Below are 15,909 nucleotides of genomic sequence, written 5' to 3' on the forward strand. Positions count from 1 at the left end.
AGGCAGCACAGAAGCCCATATATTTCATTACAGAAAATACAAGCGCTCTATAATGTTTTTATAAGTTCTTATACTCTGTTCACTGCTACAATAGCTAAACATCTTCCAGTAGTTCATTAAGTAATCTGAATGCACATCCCTCATGTGTTATTTGTTCTCTTATCTTCTCCCCAGGTGGAGAAGTGGGCTATCTTGTTTAAGTTTAGGGATTTTTTTAAATACACATGTTGCTGCACATTTACAAAAAGGCAAAGTCAAATAAATATGCCTTGTAACTGAAACCAAAAGTGGAAAGATGTGTGATGATCCTTAGTTCTTGTAGGAGTTCATTCCACATTCACACCTGTCCCTGAGAAGTTCTCCTGCATTTTATCCTTATTGTGGAGAGCTCCATTGTGCCAGAGGAGAGAAGTTATCGACCACTGTTTACATCCTAGCTGTGGTGAAGGTATAATTGTGTGTCATCACCATATTGTTGGTACTTGAGCCTAGGTCATCTAACCAATTCACCTCGTGCAGTTGCTGGTAGATGTTGAAAAGGACTGGAGAGGGAACAGATCATCATGGGACTTTATAATCATTTGTCCTTTGGGCTCCCAATGGAGCACAGGCCAGATGCCCCTGGGGAGCAAGCTGCTTTCACATAAGAAATGCATGATGATTGGCATGTGGAATGTAAGAAACACTGAGAGAACAAGGGACTCTATAAATGAGGGGTTTAATAGTGGAAATGCAGTTTCCATTACTACTCATTAGGTGCATCCCTCCAGGAAGGATTCAAAATATTTGAGCTCATTTCCGTGGACTCCTGCCACCTCTTTCAGGCAAGACAGAAGTATTGCAGTCAACAGTGTCAAAGGCTACAGAGAAGTCCAGAAAGAAAAGATGAGCCATCTGCCTTCCTTCCAGGAGATACAAGGAGATAATCCACCAGTGCCACTAACGTGGTTTCAGTTCCATATCCTTGCCCGAATCCTGATTGTGCTAGGTGTAGATTGCTAGTATCAGTTAAATTTGCTTGTGGTTGGCCTTTGGGTAGCTCCTGTGCAAGCATGTTCAGCAATGAGAGGTTTGACACTGAGTGTTAGTTGGCTGGAACCAATATATCCTGGTTGGGTTTCTTCAGTGCTAGTTAGATGATTGTGTATGTGACTGAGGATGGGAAGCTTTTTTTTTTTCTCTGAATAAGGCACAGTTTATTTTAATCAGGAGTGGCATTCTCCAAGAAGGTTTTCTGAATGTGCACGATCTTTCCAGTAAAGCAGGGTGACACTTGGTGATCTGTTCTGATGCATATTGTAGGCACTCAAGATTAATAAGGTACATTATCACCCTGGATAGCTCCTTGAGCAGGAATTGGAAGTTTCAGTGAAGGCTGATGGGAATGTTCTCTGGGCCCTCTTGGTCCAGCCTCAACATAGGCTTTGAGGAATTCATTATGTTTGATCTTGGAAATCTAAAGCAGGTGCTCTCTCAATTTAAACTCCTCCTCTTATATATACAGTCTTGTCACATGTGCTCCATGTCACTTGGCAATAAAAGTACCGACTTCGATGGACATAGGTTAGTAGCATGGGTGTGTGCCCACAATATCCACAGTGTTCTGTATGTGAGCAAGAGAAACAAATAGCAGGAGATAGAGAAATGTTCACACTGATTTATATCAAAGGTGTGTTTGTATGCTCAATTCTGCTTGGTCCTTGGATCCAATTACTCTCAAACTGGCCCACAGGTAGTAATAGTGTCTTCTTGTCATGTTTTATTAGTAAATCCTACAAAAACTATACTGCTGATGGCACTGTACTATATCTACCTGATGGTTATATATCATTCAAAACCTAAATGCTCACTTTTTTCATCCTTCACAAGATACCCTTATTGGTATCATTTCATTCTTTGAGACACTGACCAGAAACCTGTTTCTATTAATCCAGAATATTCATTTAATACAGCAGACAAAGATGGATGAATCAAGCTTTCACTGAAGGGTCTAACAATTTTATCAGTCGTAGATACTTGCCTGGAATATTTTTTATGCCATTACAGATACAGTATGCCTAGAAACTGCACTAGTTTATTTAGATTTTATGGGCGTATTTTGGGATTTAAAAACATTTTTGGTTAAATTAATCCAATTTGATAAATATTTGTATCACCTAACATTTCCTTCCCTAAAAGTTTTGTGGGACCATGTTTTGTCACTTTCATGATGTTACCTTAATTTTGTGAGGTGAAAATGATTGATGATGGATCCTTACATGTTTATTGTCTGTCTGTTTAAACAGATGTAGAGGACAAAAAGCATTTGAATTCAGTCCTTCCTTTTGATATATTCAATAGGTTCACATTTCCTTATATTAGTGGTTCTTATACTGTGCTTTGTGGACTGATTACTTCCAGGTCATATGATGCTTGCCTTTCCTCTTGTTCCCAGCTTTTCTCCACAGAATCAAGGTTCTTCTTTGTATGGAAGGGGCTGAAAACCTATTGAAGCAGCTGAAAAAAAGAGGAGGATCTAATCTATGTAGCTCCACTTGGAGCCACTGCTACATAAAAGAAGAAAGAGAAGAACTAGGAGTAATCCTCAGAAACAAGAGACCAATTACTAAAGAGAATTTACAGCTGGATAGATGACTAATGACATTGACACCACATTTGTTTTACATATAAGAATAAGAACCATATGATCTGAAGCCCCTTCCTAGTTCTGACCTATGGCTTTGGGGAAGTCTTATAACCTCTGTGTGCCTCAGTTTTCTGATTGGTTAAATGAGAAAAATAACATTCATATAGTACTAATAATACAGGACTGTTGTGAGGCTTGATTCACTATTTTTTGTGAAGCACTACACTAGATCTTCAGCTGTTCTAAATTGGCCCAAGTCTGTTGACATTAATGATCTGGCCCTTTGATATCTTCAACAGAAGACATGTAAAGTATCTTTAAAAAGTTGGCAGTGAGTTGTAAAACTAGTCAGTCCTTTTTCAGAGTTAAGTAGCACTTAAGAATTCAGAGCTTTTTAAACATAATAGGCATTGCTGTCAAAGTCATTCTACAGCCACTAGGAGATCACAATTCAACCAGCAGTCTCGGGATATAAACATATTCAGAGGTTTGCAGACCACAAGATTAGCTATTTTGGTACATTAGCTCTTATGTCCCACATAAAATATATTCAGCAGAGATCGTTTGCAAAGCAGGATTTCCTGTGTAGACTGATGCTTTTCTTACCTGCAGGGTGAGTGAACTGAGAATGCCCTGGGAAAATGGCACTAACAGAGGTTCTCACGTCAAAAGCTTATAGATTCACATATGGTACTGGTTTTTGTGGTTTATTCTGTGCTTGTGGTTATTTCCAGACTTTTACAGGAAGAAGGCCTCTTTGGTGAAAAGCTACCAGTGCATGTCCAGACCATAAAGAACATTTGGGGGCTGATTTTTTATGGGGATTGACTTGAATGTGAAGTACTTGTATGCAGTTTCTACGGAACCAAGTTAATAACTTAAGCCACAAAAAACTATATTCACATAATATTAATAGTCCAAAGCTAAACCAACAACATAAGTGAGATCATAGTGAGGGCTTCAATTTAAAATTAAATTAATCCCGTATCCAAAATTTCTGTGAACTGTATAAATGTTTCATTTTTAAATCAGAAAATACTATTTACTTGACAACACAATGGTTTCCTTATAATGGTTCCTCTTAGTGCTCTTTCTATCTATGGCAAGTTATAAAAAGAGAGTTCCTGTCAAATTTCATTTTCCATAATAGGCTGACTATTTCTTTAAACATAAATCTAAACTACTTTACGGTAAGTACATGAAAATTTATGAAATTAAACATAACATGATAACTGAAATATTTGAAAACATGAACTTTACTTTTTGAAATGTCTATTATTTGCACAAATAAAATATTTTTGTTAAGACTTGCAATTTATGATATAAATACATTTAACAATGTTAAAAATGTGTATGATATGTCTCTTTTTTAAAAATTGGTTACCCTTCAGCCCAAAGTCTAACAGCTCTAGCAACTATTTTAAAATAAGTATTTACAACTTATGGTCTATCTTTTCAAAGGCAGCCCCTAAATATATACCTTCAATTTGTCATGGTAAATTTTTGGCATGCTATTTGTGTGCATATGAAATTACAATAAAAAGAGTGCATTTAATTCTAATTATTTTATATTGTACTGTATGCTGAATAATATGTTACATTACTTAGACTTGTACAATCATGCAATTAAATACTATATTGTAACTCATACAAAGATATTATACTTTAAATTAAGACTAGCTGAAACAGTCATGCTGAAACACATATGCACTACACTAATAGCCAGGCAGGTTTCACTGTTTATGTTGCCTTTCCATCCAGTTTATTTTATACATCAGCTGTTGTGTTGCAATATAGAAAGGCTGTAAACTCTTTGGGGCAAGGATTAACTTTTTATTATGTGTGTGTATATGGTGCCTTTGACAAGGGGGCCCTGATCTCCAACTGTGGGCTCCACATGCTACAGTAATTCAAATAAAAAAGAAATAAAACACAGAAGAAGCCCAGTACAGGGAGGGAGGAATTCTTAATTTTGAATTTCTTGAATTTTTAACAATTAAACTCAGCTTTAAAATGTAATCCTCAATAGTAAGGCATTTTTATATACAGGAATTTCTTTAATGACAACTGGAACAAAGAGAAATAATATTAATTAACTAACAAAAACAGGAGAGAATGTAGCCAGAACATCAGAAAAAGAGTCTATTCACAACTGAATAACAGCTAGTACAGAAAAGAAACACATTTTGTGGTCTGTCACATCCAAACACACCACAGTATCAACCTTGCTCTGTTTAAGAGATCTGATAAATATACAGCACAGGCTGGCATGGTGTTGCTGTATTAATTTAAATCACAGGGAATGAGCTGGCAGGATTAGAACTAAAAGGTCTCCTACACAACATTTCAGAGCATTAGTGCTAGGCAAGATGTCAAGTAATGTATATAAAAGCCAGATTTTGCTTTTTAAATCAAATACCCCCCCATCTGTGCACATGCAGCTGCATGCTTACTTAGATGGGAGCAATGAAGGATTTTAAATAATAGATAGTGGAAGTAGAGTGGATACCAACTGCAGATTTTCTAGTAGGTGAGTGCTGACTGCATCAGCCCACTGACTGGCTGGAAGGGAAAGACGTAGAAAAGTGAAGCAGAAAAACTGGCCATGTCAAATAACTTTTTCCTAATTGGCTAATGTTAAGACTGCCAAACCGAAGAGTTTGAAAGACAAACAAAATAATCCATGAATTTTTCCCCAAACCAATATATATTTAAATTCGTGTTCTAGTACATGCATTCCTATGCCAAAAAGAACAAGATGGCACCACTGTAAAGAAATGTAATGCCTTGTAAAAATCAGGATGGTCACAGGAAAATATCTCACAGTATGGAAGATTAATGCTCCATTCCTCTTATGCCCAACAGAAAATGCTGCTTCAGACTTGGCCATGTCACTCTCCCAAGCCAAGATGTAACAATCGCTCCTCCGGCACCTCTTTTGTTTTTGGCTGGGTTTATGATTCATGTAACTAGCTCTATGTTAAGCTTTCCTATAGCACTGCTGTCAGGATCAGAAGAGGTCCCGTCAGCTAACTGGTATCCACGTATCTTTCTAATCCTGGAGTGTAGCATACCACCTGACTCCAGTTTTTGGGTGTTATATATTTTTCTTCCAGTCCCATTTGTTGAGTAAGCTCACTACACTTGAGGAGCTTTGTTCCATATCCTGACAAAGCAGCCCTATTAGAAAAAGAGCTGCAGTAACTTCCTGAAACATCCAGAGTTAGACTGACATGTCCCACCAAAAGTGCTGTTCCAATCTCACCCTATTAATGTATGGGTATGTCTACACTTGCACCCTCTTTCAAGAAAGGGATGCAAATGCAGCTGAGCGAAATTGCAAATGAAGTGCGGATTTGAATTTCCCGTGCTTCATTTGCGTATTCGCATTATGGTGCTATTTCAAAATAGCAATATTTTGAAAAAAAAAATGCTGTCTAGACACGGTTATTTTGAAAGAAAACTCTTCTTCCACAATAACTGGTAAACCTCGTTGTAGGAGGTATAAAGGTTATTCCTCTCTCGAAAGAGGGTGCAAGTGTAGACATACCCTATGTGACCTGAAAAGGGGCAATTTGCTATTTGACCTAATGACACTGGCTCATCTGAAGATAAGAGTGACTTCTGCAGACACCCACACTAGAGAGACTGCAGCTTTGTGGACGATGTGTTTTTCCTTTCTTACATTCACTGAGTAACCTCTAAGCATTACAAAAACCACAAAAAACCCAAATCCCTGAACAATTAAAACTGAAGTGTAAAAGAACTGAACTCTTGAAAAAGAACTGCTTGCCAATGTTGAGTCAAATTCCCTAAATTTACTTAAAGACAGATTCTTTTCTCTGAACTCCCACTTATGTTTTGTGTACTGAATGAGAGCACAGTAATATTTATGCTGAGCTAGTGAAAGGATCTAAAAGGAAATAAATGCCCCACCCCTCTGAGCATCTATGAAAGTCTCAGCCTTAGTATTTAAGTGTCACTGTAAACACATCATACCAAATGTTATTGTACATTGCAAATGCAACCTAGCTTTTATCAATATTTTCCCTTTCAAGTCCATCTTGATTTTTGACCTTGAGGCCAAGACTTACCTACGAGTCTCATTTCAATTCTTGATAAATCTGACCTAATCCAAACCAACTGCATTTTAATAGGGATGTGAACAGGTAACGGGTGATGCTTACTGGCTACCAGTTAACCGATACCCAAAGGCATCCCCATATGGGTAAGGGGAGCTGGGAGCAGGAGCCACACCCCTGCGCAGAGTTGTCCCCACCAGCAGTGGGGGATCAGCAGTGGCATCCCAGTTAATCGGTTAATTGGTTAAACTGATCAGCAACCAAGATCTTACATCCCTAACCTTTAACATTCTGCAGTTTAATAGTTTGGCTGTTCAATTTTTTTTCTCCACCAGGGATAAATAAAAGAGCAAACACACTAAACAGATTAATTGTGTGGTCCATTTCACTAGAACTTTACTATGAAGTACAGTGAACTGTGCCTACAAACCCGTAAATAAGCAATTCTCCAAAAGCATAGAAAAGTCACTTATTTGTGCCTTTCCCAAATCCAGTAAATGCTTCTAACATTTATAACTTGGAAATCTCAAATTTTTATTCTTATGGACTTCACCCAAGGAATCTGTTGCAGCTTTAGCAATAAGAATTCACAATATTTTATACTTTTTTAAACTAAATCCTAATTATTGCTGAATCTAAAAAAAATCAAAGAAAAGCAAAACAAAATAAAACAAAACCAGAGACTTAGGTTTAGCCACCATATCCCTTGAGAGACTTAGTTGATCAGGAAATTGCATTTTAATAATTTTTGTCAATCTTTTCAAAAGCAGGTTGTAGTACTTACTGGATTGAGAACAACTGTGAAAAACAACTCCCCTCCCTGGATACTCTTGTCTAGTTCTTTTGGACCCCCAGGATACTCCTTATAGAAAATTGTGTGAGTGAATAGACCACAGGTTTGCCTAGGAAGGACCTGTGCAAAAACAGGATAATAAAGAAAAATATTTCAAAACAAAATGACTTTCATTCCTTTTGTAAACTAATACATTAAATACAAATGAACTTTTGTAATTGTACCGTTTACTTTCCATCATGTTATGTATATTCAGCATTGACCTTGAGCTCAAGTCATTCGTTAGATTGACAATTCATCCAAGATCTGAGTAAGCTAACATTCTGATATATTGGTCAGTTACGCATTTTTGAATAAACAAAGAAAAAAATTGACTGTTATAGTGAAACCATAAGTCATTTTTCCCATAAATTCATGAGTTTTTATTTGAAACTGAGTGACTGCTGTCCAAAAAGCCAGATGTAATTCAGAATCTCCAAAAAACTCTTTTGTGTGTACTGGATATCTAATCTAACTTATATTTTAAGGGTAGTCACCAAAACCTTTTAGTTCAAAAAGTAAGGTCATAATCTGAAAAATGGTTTTATAAAATCAGGTTGGTATGTTTTGTATTTACTGATTGTTATTCAAATCTGTTCAGTTTCTACTTAAAAGTAGGCTTTCTTTTTGCCAGTCCTACAAACTCAGTGCAGAAGTTGAAAGTGAAATTGGTTCTTTCTTGCTCATGCATCATTGACATCTTATTCATATGTAGTTATTTTTTGTTGATGATACATAAGTTGAAATAGAATCCAGCTCTCTCTCTCCTAGCTGTACTAGCTCTGCAAGACTCATGGACTAAAGAGCAGTATAAACTTATTTTTAATTACTATAATAAGCATGTATGATTCTAAACCAGTCTTTCTTAAACCTTTTAAGACTGAGGAACACCAAGGACCTTTTTGCCGAGCAAAAAAAAAAAAGGTTGAGGGAAAGGGCAGCCATTTTTAATTCCGTTGTTCTCCGCAGTACACCTCTGACTGCCTCGTAACACACTGGTGTGCCATGGAACACAGTTTAAGAAACTGTTCTAAACACACATCAGGAACAGCTCCATTGAGCAAGATTATGCTATTTCATGCATTTACTTTTTACCACAGAATCATTGTTCCTTGTTTACCTAACTTGAAAAATGGATGGGGTCCAATCATACATGTATGTTTATACAGAAAACTTACATCTTAAGGCTGAACACAGCTAAGAACCAGATTTTTAATTACCTTTAAAAATATGGACTTAAATTTCAAATCACAGTGCTTATCAAATAATAGTTTGACAAATTCAGTGTCTGCTGAACAACAGGGCTCACTTTTTCAAGCCTCAAGTCTGACACCTGCTATGCAAATTCCTTATCTTGAAGAAATAAATCTTTTTCAGCATTTTATAGAATTTTATATTCTACAATGACCATATATCATAAAGCCTAAATAATTATGAAATATATGGAATTCATTTATGTATTATAATCCTACAAATGCTATTTAAATTCTTCTGGTTTCCCTGATGAAATACTAGTGCAAATGGTACAAATACATGGAGATATGTTAAGCAAGTGGGGAAATGCTTCTGGTAAATCTTATATCAGATCTTTATTTTGAGTATGTGTTTATCATCAGCAACCTGCAGATACAGTAAATTAAAGCACTCGCTCTGAAGAACAGAAAGCCAGAGACTTCTGAGACAGGTGATCTTATAATGATTGTTCTTGGCAAATTGATTTTTGGCCCTACTGGCTCATTTCTCAAAGCTTCGGTTAGATCTTATTCAATATGTGCCTTCAAAATGATACGTTTTAACCAAAATTTATGAACAGAGTTATTTGGAGAGTTCTCAGAATCAATCAGCCCTATTCAAATGCTTTATGCCCCCAAGAATATCTAGAAACATATTATTTTACTACGGCTAATCTTTTCCTGAGACTAAGTTTTAGCCTGAACATGTATGGTGATTTTATTTTTTTAAAACTTTTAGTAACTACAGATCATTTTAACTGGTTTCTCAAAAACCTAAATTCACACATTACATTTTGGAGTATTTGTCAGAATACTGCTATTCGTGGTAACTCTTCAGGATAATACCAAAATTGCTATATAAGCTAACCAAAAGTATTAACTGGAGCTAAAGCACTGGGCATACTCCTATAAAAGCACTCAAGATAGCCTCAAGCATGATGTAGTGCAAACATTAGTGATCTCTCTCACTTACACGCACATGGAAAAACACAAAAATTACCCAGAAGTTTAGAACATTTCACTGACAATAATGTTCGGGGCTTTGCAAACACTGAACAGCGAGGAAATACCCATGCCTTAGTAATCATTGCCTAAACCCTGGTCTACACTTGGAATTTATTTCAAAATAACCCCCCTTATTTAAAAATAACAGGAAGAGCACCCACACTACTAAGCCTGTTATTTTGAAATAATGGGCTGGTTATTTCGAAATCTGTACTCTGCTTTCCTCGGGGAATAATGATTATTTTGAAATAGCATTAATGTGGATGCTCCGGTGCTGCTATTTTGAAAGAATTGGCCTCCAAAGGCCTCTGACAACTGATTCCCCTCCTAGCTCTCCCAGGGCCACTGGGACCCCACAACCTAGGGCAGTGTGCCTTCTCAGGCAGCCAAAGCCTCCCGAGCTACCGAAGGCAGGTGCCAGTCCCAGCCCCAGCTCCATTGTTGAGGTGCTCTCCTCCCCCATTCCAGGTTCTTTCCTAGGCCTTCCCCTGTTGTATATCCTCCAAATAAACAGTCACCTTTTTCCACAAAAAAAGCTTTTTTATTTGCTCTGCAGGGGAAGGGAAAGGTCAGAAGGGAGGACAAGGGAAGGGAGAGGAGGGGGAGGAAAGGCACACAGATGGAATGCAGGGGCCCCTTGTGGAGAGGCACAGGGGAGAGTCTTACAGCCGGCCTTGCACGAAACTGTCCCTCAAGGCCTCCCTGATGAGCACAGCCCCTTGATGTGCTCGCTGAATGGTGCCGGTGTCTGGATGCTCTTATGCCCTGGCCAGCCTTTCAACTTCTGCCCCCCACCCTGGCAAGAAAGTTTCCCCCTTGCTCCAGGTTGAGGAGCACACAGGAGGCCATCACCACAATGGGGAAGTTGCACTTGCTGAGGTCCAGATGGTTGAGGAGACTCCAGAACCTCCCCTTTAAACAGCCGAACAGACACTCCACGACTAAGAGGCACCTGCTCAGCCTAGTGTTGAAGTGCTCCTTGGTGGGGTCTAGGCTTCCCATATAGGACTTCATGAGCTAGGGGAGCAAAGAGTAGGCTGTCACCCAGGATGCAGATGGGTATGCCCACCTCCCTGACTTTGATGGTGTGGTTGGGGAAAAAAGTGCCACTGGGCATCTTTCAGAACCGGCATGAGTTCTGGAAGATGTGGGCATCATGTGCCTTCTCTGACCAGCCAACGTTGATATCAGTGAAGCATCCCTGGTGATCCATGAGGGCCTGCAGCGCCATGGAGAAATACCCTGTTGATATAATCCGAGGTACAGTGGTTGGGGACCAGGATGGGGATGTGAGTGCCGTCTATGCCTCCCCCTGCAATTGGGGAAGCCTATGGCAACAAAGCCATTAACAAGGCTGTCCATATTCCCCAGAGTGACAACCCTACCTAGCAGCATGTGGTTGATGGCCTTGGCTACTTGCAGGAGCACAGCCCCAATTGTGGATTTCCTCATGCCGAACTGGTTCCTGATGGAGCAGTAGCTGTCCAGCATGGTGAGCTTCCACAGGGCAATGACGGTGCACTTCTGCACCGGGATGGTGGGTCTCAGTTGGGTGTCCTGTCACCTGAGAGCAGGGGTGAGCCACTCACACAGCTCTAGGAAGGTGGCCTTCCACATGCAGAAATTCTGGAACCACTGCTGGTGGTCCCATCGCTGCAGGATGATCTGGTCCCACCAGTCTGAACTGGTCTCCTCTCAACAGAAACAGCGTTCCTTGGTGTCCAGGGGAATGAGGGGCATTTGCAGCAACAGAAGCACCAGGACCTGGGCGATGACCAGCCCAGAACAGAGACCCTCATCCTGCTGGAGCAACATGTGGATAGTCTGGACAAACTGCTCCATGAGGCACAGGACGAGACCTGTGAGCCTGGCACTGCTTTGCAGCAGCTATGGTTCCATGTTGTGAGTGCTGTGACATATGCAAGGGCAACCAGAACATACTGCATCCATTTTGCGTCCCGCGAGAGGGAGGCAGTGGAGGAGTGGTGTGTGAGACAAGGCTGTAGAGAGGAGACCCTGAAAGCACGCGTCATGCATGACCAAGCAACCACAGGAAGTGTCTGCACTCCTGGTGCCCTCCTTGGAATGCTTACGGTGCTCTAAGACCGAGACAGGCTTTAATCAGTGTGGACATGCTAGTTTGAAACAATTCTGACTAATTTCGATGCTCCCCTGTAGTGAGGATACGCTATTTTGATTTTGTTCTTTTAGGAGTTATTTTGATTGTATTTATTTCAAAATTATTCCCTAGTGTAGACATGACCTAAATGCCATATATGGAGTATCAGTAATTACAAGCTACTCTCAGGAAGCAGTGCAGTCAGTGTCAATATGAATTACAGGGAGCACAGTGGGAGAATTCAGGGGCGCTGGAAAAATCTGGGTAATGTGGGTGCTGTGAGCCATTGAACCAAACTGTAATCCTTGGATATAATGGAAACTGCTTCAAGCCGGGGAATAGTTTGGCACCCCCAGCACTCCTAGTTCCTACGGGAGAATTAGGTGATTTGGACTAGAGTTGACTCCATGCAACGATTCCACACCCTGAGGGGATGCTTTCTTCCCTCAAGCTCTCTGGGCATCTGCCTAGCATCAAAGCCTTGCTACCACTTGGGCCAAGATATTAGCTCCTGGTTTAAGCCATAGTAAGAAGCACAATGGGAGAATGTGTGGGAAGAGACTGTAAGATGAGGGACATTTCATACAACTGAAGTAGCACTTTATTGTTTAAAGATGAAATGCCAGATTCTCAACTGGTATATGTTGGCATAGCTCCTTTATAGCCAATGAAGCTATGACAATTTACAACTAGCTGATACTCTCACCAATAGCACTCAACAAAGTATTACTGGTGAGATTTTCAAGATGGCTGTAAATTACTTTGTTATACTGACATTTTCCTTCAGATTTTTAAAGCAGTATCAAAAGCTGTAACAGAGAGGCCCCAAGGTCAGAAGTTATGCTACTTTCATCAGCAGTATGGTGAATGTCAGCAAGAGGCTTAGACATGCTGATTTTAATTAGCAGGTTAAGGTCAACTATAATTTATGACTTATGTGCTTCTCACAATTTGAACTTTTAGGATGAGATGCTTTTACACTTTTTGTTTTATTTTTTAAATTAGTCATGAAAAACTGAAGCAGTAAGATTGAATATAAAAATCACAAAAGCAGCTCACCATGATATTTTTGTGGATGAAGCCCCGTCTGTATCGTGCAGGTTTTAGATGTGGATACTCTTCTGTGCTGGTGATTTTGATATTCCAAACCTTTTTCCAGGCCTCATAAAGTTGAACATGTACAGGGTAAACCCCGGAGTGGTGGGGAGCTACTGCATAGCCCATGTCAGTTGGAATGCCATGTTCCTGAAAAAATATCAGGAAAAGTGAGTGGTCTAGAATATTAAATAATTTAATGCTTGTGTAGCTTGCAAGTGCCATTTTTGGGAGATTAAAATGCAGCTAGGGATGATCTGAAAATGCATGCTGGTATAAAAGGGATGCAGTGAGATATGCAAAGGTTTAAATACACAAATATGGAATGAAGTTTTAGGAATGAGGAGAAAAGAATGACAGAAACGTAAGAAAAATATTTTGTGTTCTTATACCAATACTTCAGAAAGGGGGACATGCCTTTGCAAGTTTTTGAGAAAAAAATTCTCTGAGACTGAGAATTCAAGAAGCATGCCAATGAATACAAGAGATGGCTTCTGCCATTAAACGTACCTCAATACAAAATATGTGACACTCCCCACCCACTGTGGGCCTTTAAACAGCTCATACTCAGGCAAAACTCTTCCTGATTTCAGTAATTTTTACCTGTGTAGCACTGAGGACCAGAGCCTGTCACAACTTTGCTGGTAAAATTTACCCACCATGTAGAGGACCATTACATGACCTATATATACCCCTTAAGTCCCAAGTGCACGGGGTAAATTTCCCCTAAGGAAAAAAATGTTAGATCAGATGTTTCCCTAGTACTATATACTTGCTGTACCAGCTGGTGTCATGAATACATCAATGTTACACATTTAACAATACACCAAGGGAGGCTGACAGCCTCTGCAAGCCCCCGGGCAAGGTGAGGGGCCAGCTACACAAAGGATGAGGCCTCAGGCAGAAGGGGCAGACAGCCCTCTGCACTGCCTGGAGCGTGCTGCACTCCCCCGCCCTCCACAGCTTTCAGAGCTGCACAGAGGCTACGTCTACACTGTAGCCTGCTTGCGGAATAGTTTATGCAAATGAAGCTCAGCATGGAATATCGCCACACTTCATTGGCATAATTAATGAGCAGCCATTCTTGCACAAGAGGCTTTTGTGCATAAAAGAGCAGTGTAGATGGTTCCTTTTTGTGCAAAAAAACCCCTCTAGCACAAGAGCCATTCTTCCTCATTTTTTGAGCTTCATTTGCATAAGCTTTTCCGCAAGAAGGCTACAGTGTAGACGTAGCCAGAGTGTGCAGCACAGCACTCTGGCAGAAATTTAAAGGGCCCATCACCACTGCCCTAGAATCGCCAGGTCTTAAGGCAACTACTGTATTAATAAGTGTTTCCTCCAGGTCCTTCCAGGACTCTGGAAGAACAAGTCTTGCTGGCAGACTGGCTTGAGCGAGCTTTCCTTAAGCAGGGGTGCAACAAGGCACTGAAACCTCTAACAAGGTACAGAGAAGGCCTAAAAAAGAGCACTATGACAGGATCTTTTTATTTATTCTTAAAAAGCGGGGTTTGCTTTTAGCTATAAATCCCTGATAGCCAAGGAGTGCGTGTGTTGAATTGTGAATTTTTTTTCACAACAAAATTATATTTGGACTCAGAGGGTTTAATTGTAAATGAAAACAGTTAAGGAATATTCTGAAACTAAGTAAGAATTTATGTTTGGATAGGATACCTTCATTGCAAAGTAGTCACAAGTTCTCTTTTCACTACCTGGTTTGGGGAAGGGGCACAGAGTTTCCATTGAAGACTGCCCCAACAGTAGTACACCACAAGCAGGAGCGGATATAGGGCAGGGCGAACGGAGCGGCCGCCCTGGGACCCGCACTTCAAAAAGCCCCGCGCATGCGCTGTGGCGCCGCTGCGCATGCGCATGGCATCACTGCGCATGCGCCGTGGCAAAGGGGGGGCCCCGCAGAATTACGCTGCCCAGGGCCCCGCAAAACTGTCATCTGCCCCTGACCACAAGCTTAAAAAGCAACTTGGCTGTCTTTGGGTACGTTTAGACAGCAGTGCTATTTTGGGTTACTCTGAAATAAAATTTTCTGTGTCTTAACAGCACGCCCATAAATTCAAAATGCAATTGAAGTAATGGGCTTGTTATTCTGATGTCCTGATAAACCTCATTTGAGAGTCTGTTTTCCAGTGTTCTATTCCCAGCTCTGAAGCCGCAGAGTCTTGCCTGTGTCCCCATTCCCCAGCTCCTCCTCCTTAGCAGACATAACTATACCTGCAATGCACACCCCCAATCACACCTCTTACAGCTTATGGTCATGATCTGTTTTGGAGGGCTGTGAGTCTGGGGTCTTCATCCCACCCCTGTTGTGTTCCACGGGAAGGACAATGAGTGAGGTTTTGCTCTTTGCTTTCTTTGTGTGTTCTGTCTCCCCTTATGCCGCCCCCCCTTTGCCCCTCCTAACTAGTTGCTTGACCTTGGCTTGAGAGAAAAGCCAGGCAGCATTCCAGTTGACAGTCATATATTATACTCCCACTATATCCTGTAATGCTTTAAGTATTCTTATCTATTCTCATTATACTAACAACCCCATCTAGCCAGGCAAAAGCATCACATATAGTGTTTTTGTCCTCTGTTCACACCTCCCCAAAGGGTATAAAAAAGTTATTCTTTTTAGTAATAAAGCCCGTGTAAGTAATTGCTAGCTGGGGGAGCAACAAGCCTCTGCATATCTCTTTTTACACTGAGAAAGAGGGTAAATTTCATGAGCTTTCACTGTATACATCTCTCTACAGCATAAAACAGATGATTCTAGGGTTTAAATCCCAGAGGATGTATACTTAAGTGCTGGAAAAGATCTCACACTGAGCTACTTTCAGTATGTGTTTGAAGTCTGTGGGGTGTGGCCCTGTCCCTGTGTTGAAGCAGGCTCGTGAACCAAGCTCAGCAAGATACGGTTACAGTAT

General features: G+C 40.3%; 1 protein-coding gene across 1 annotated transcript in view; it reads right to left on the bottom strand.

Annotated features, from left to right (window-relative positions):
* The window catches only part of LOC102459910 (bifunctional heparan sulfate N-deacetylase/N-sulfotransferase 3), a 117,193-nt gene that overhangs the window by 34,054 nt on the left and 67,230 nt on the right, over window positions 1-15,909 (bottom strand). The window contains exons 5-6 of the mRNA XM_006112612.5: window positions 12,956-13,141; window positions 7,493-7,621 (exon numbers count right to left, since the gene is read on the bottom strand). Coding sequence (XP_006112674.3) covers window positions 7,493-7,621; window positions 12,956-13,141 — 315 coding nt within the window. The remainder of the gene's footprint in view (window positions 1-7,492; window positions 7,622-12,955; window positions 13,142-15,909) is intronic.

Source organism: Pelodiscus sinensis, chromosome 4, assembly GCF_052426305.1.
Source record: "Pelodiscus sinensis isolate ZL-2025 chromosome 4, ASM5242630v1, whole genome shotgun sequence".
Classification (NCBI taxonomy): domain Eukaryota; kingdom Metazoa; phylum Chordata; order Testudines; family Trionychidae; genus Pelodiscus; species Pelodiscus sinensis.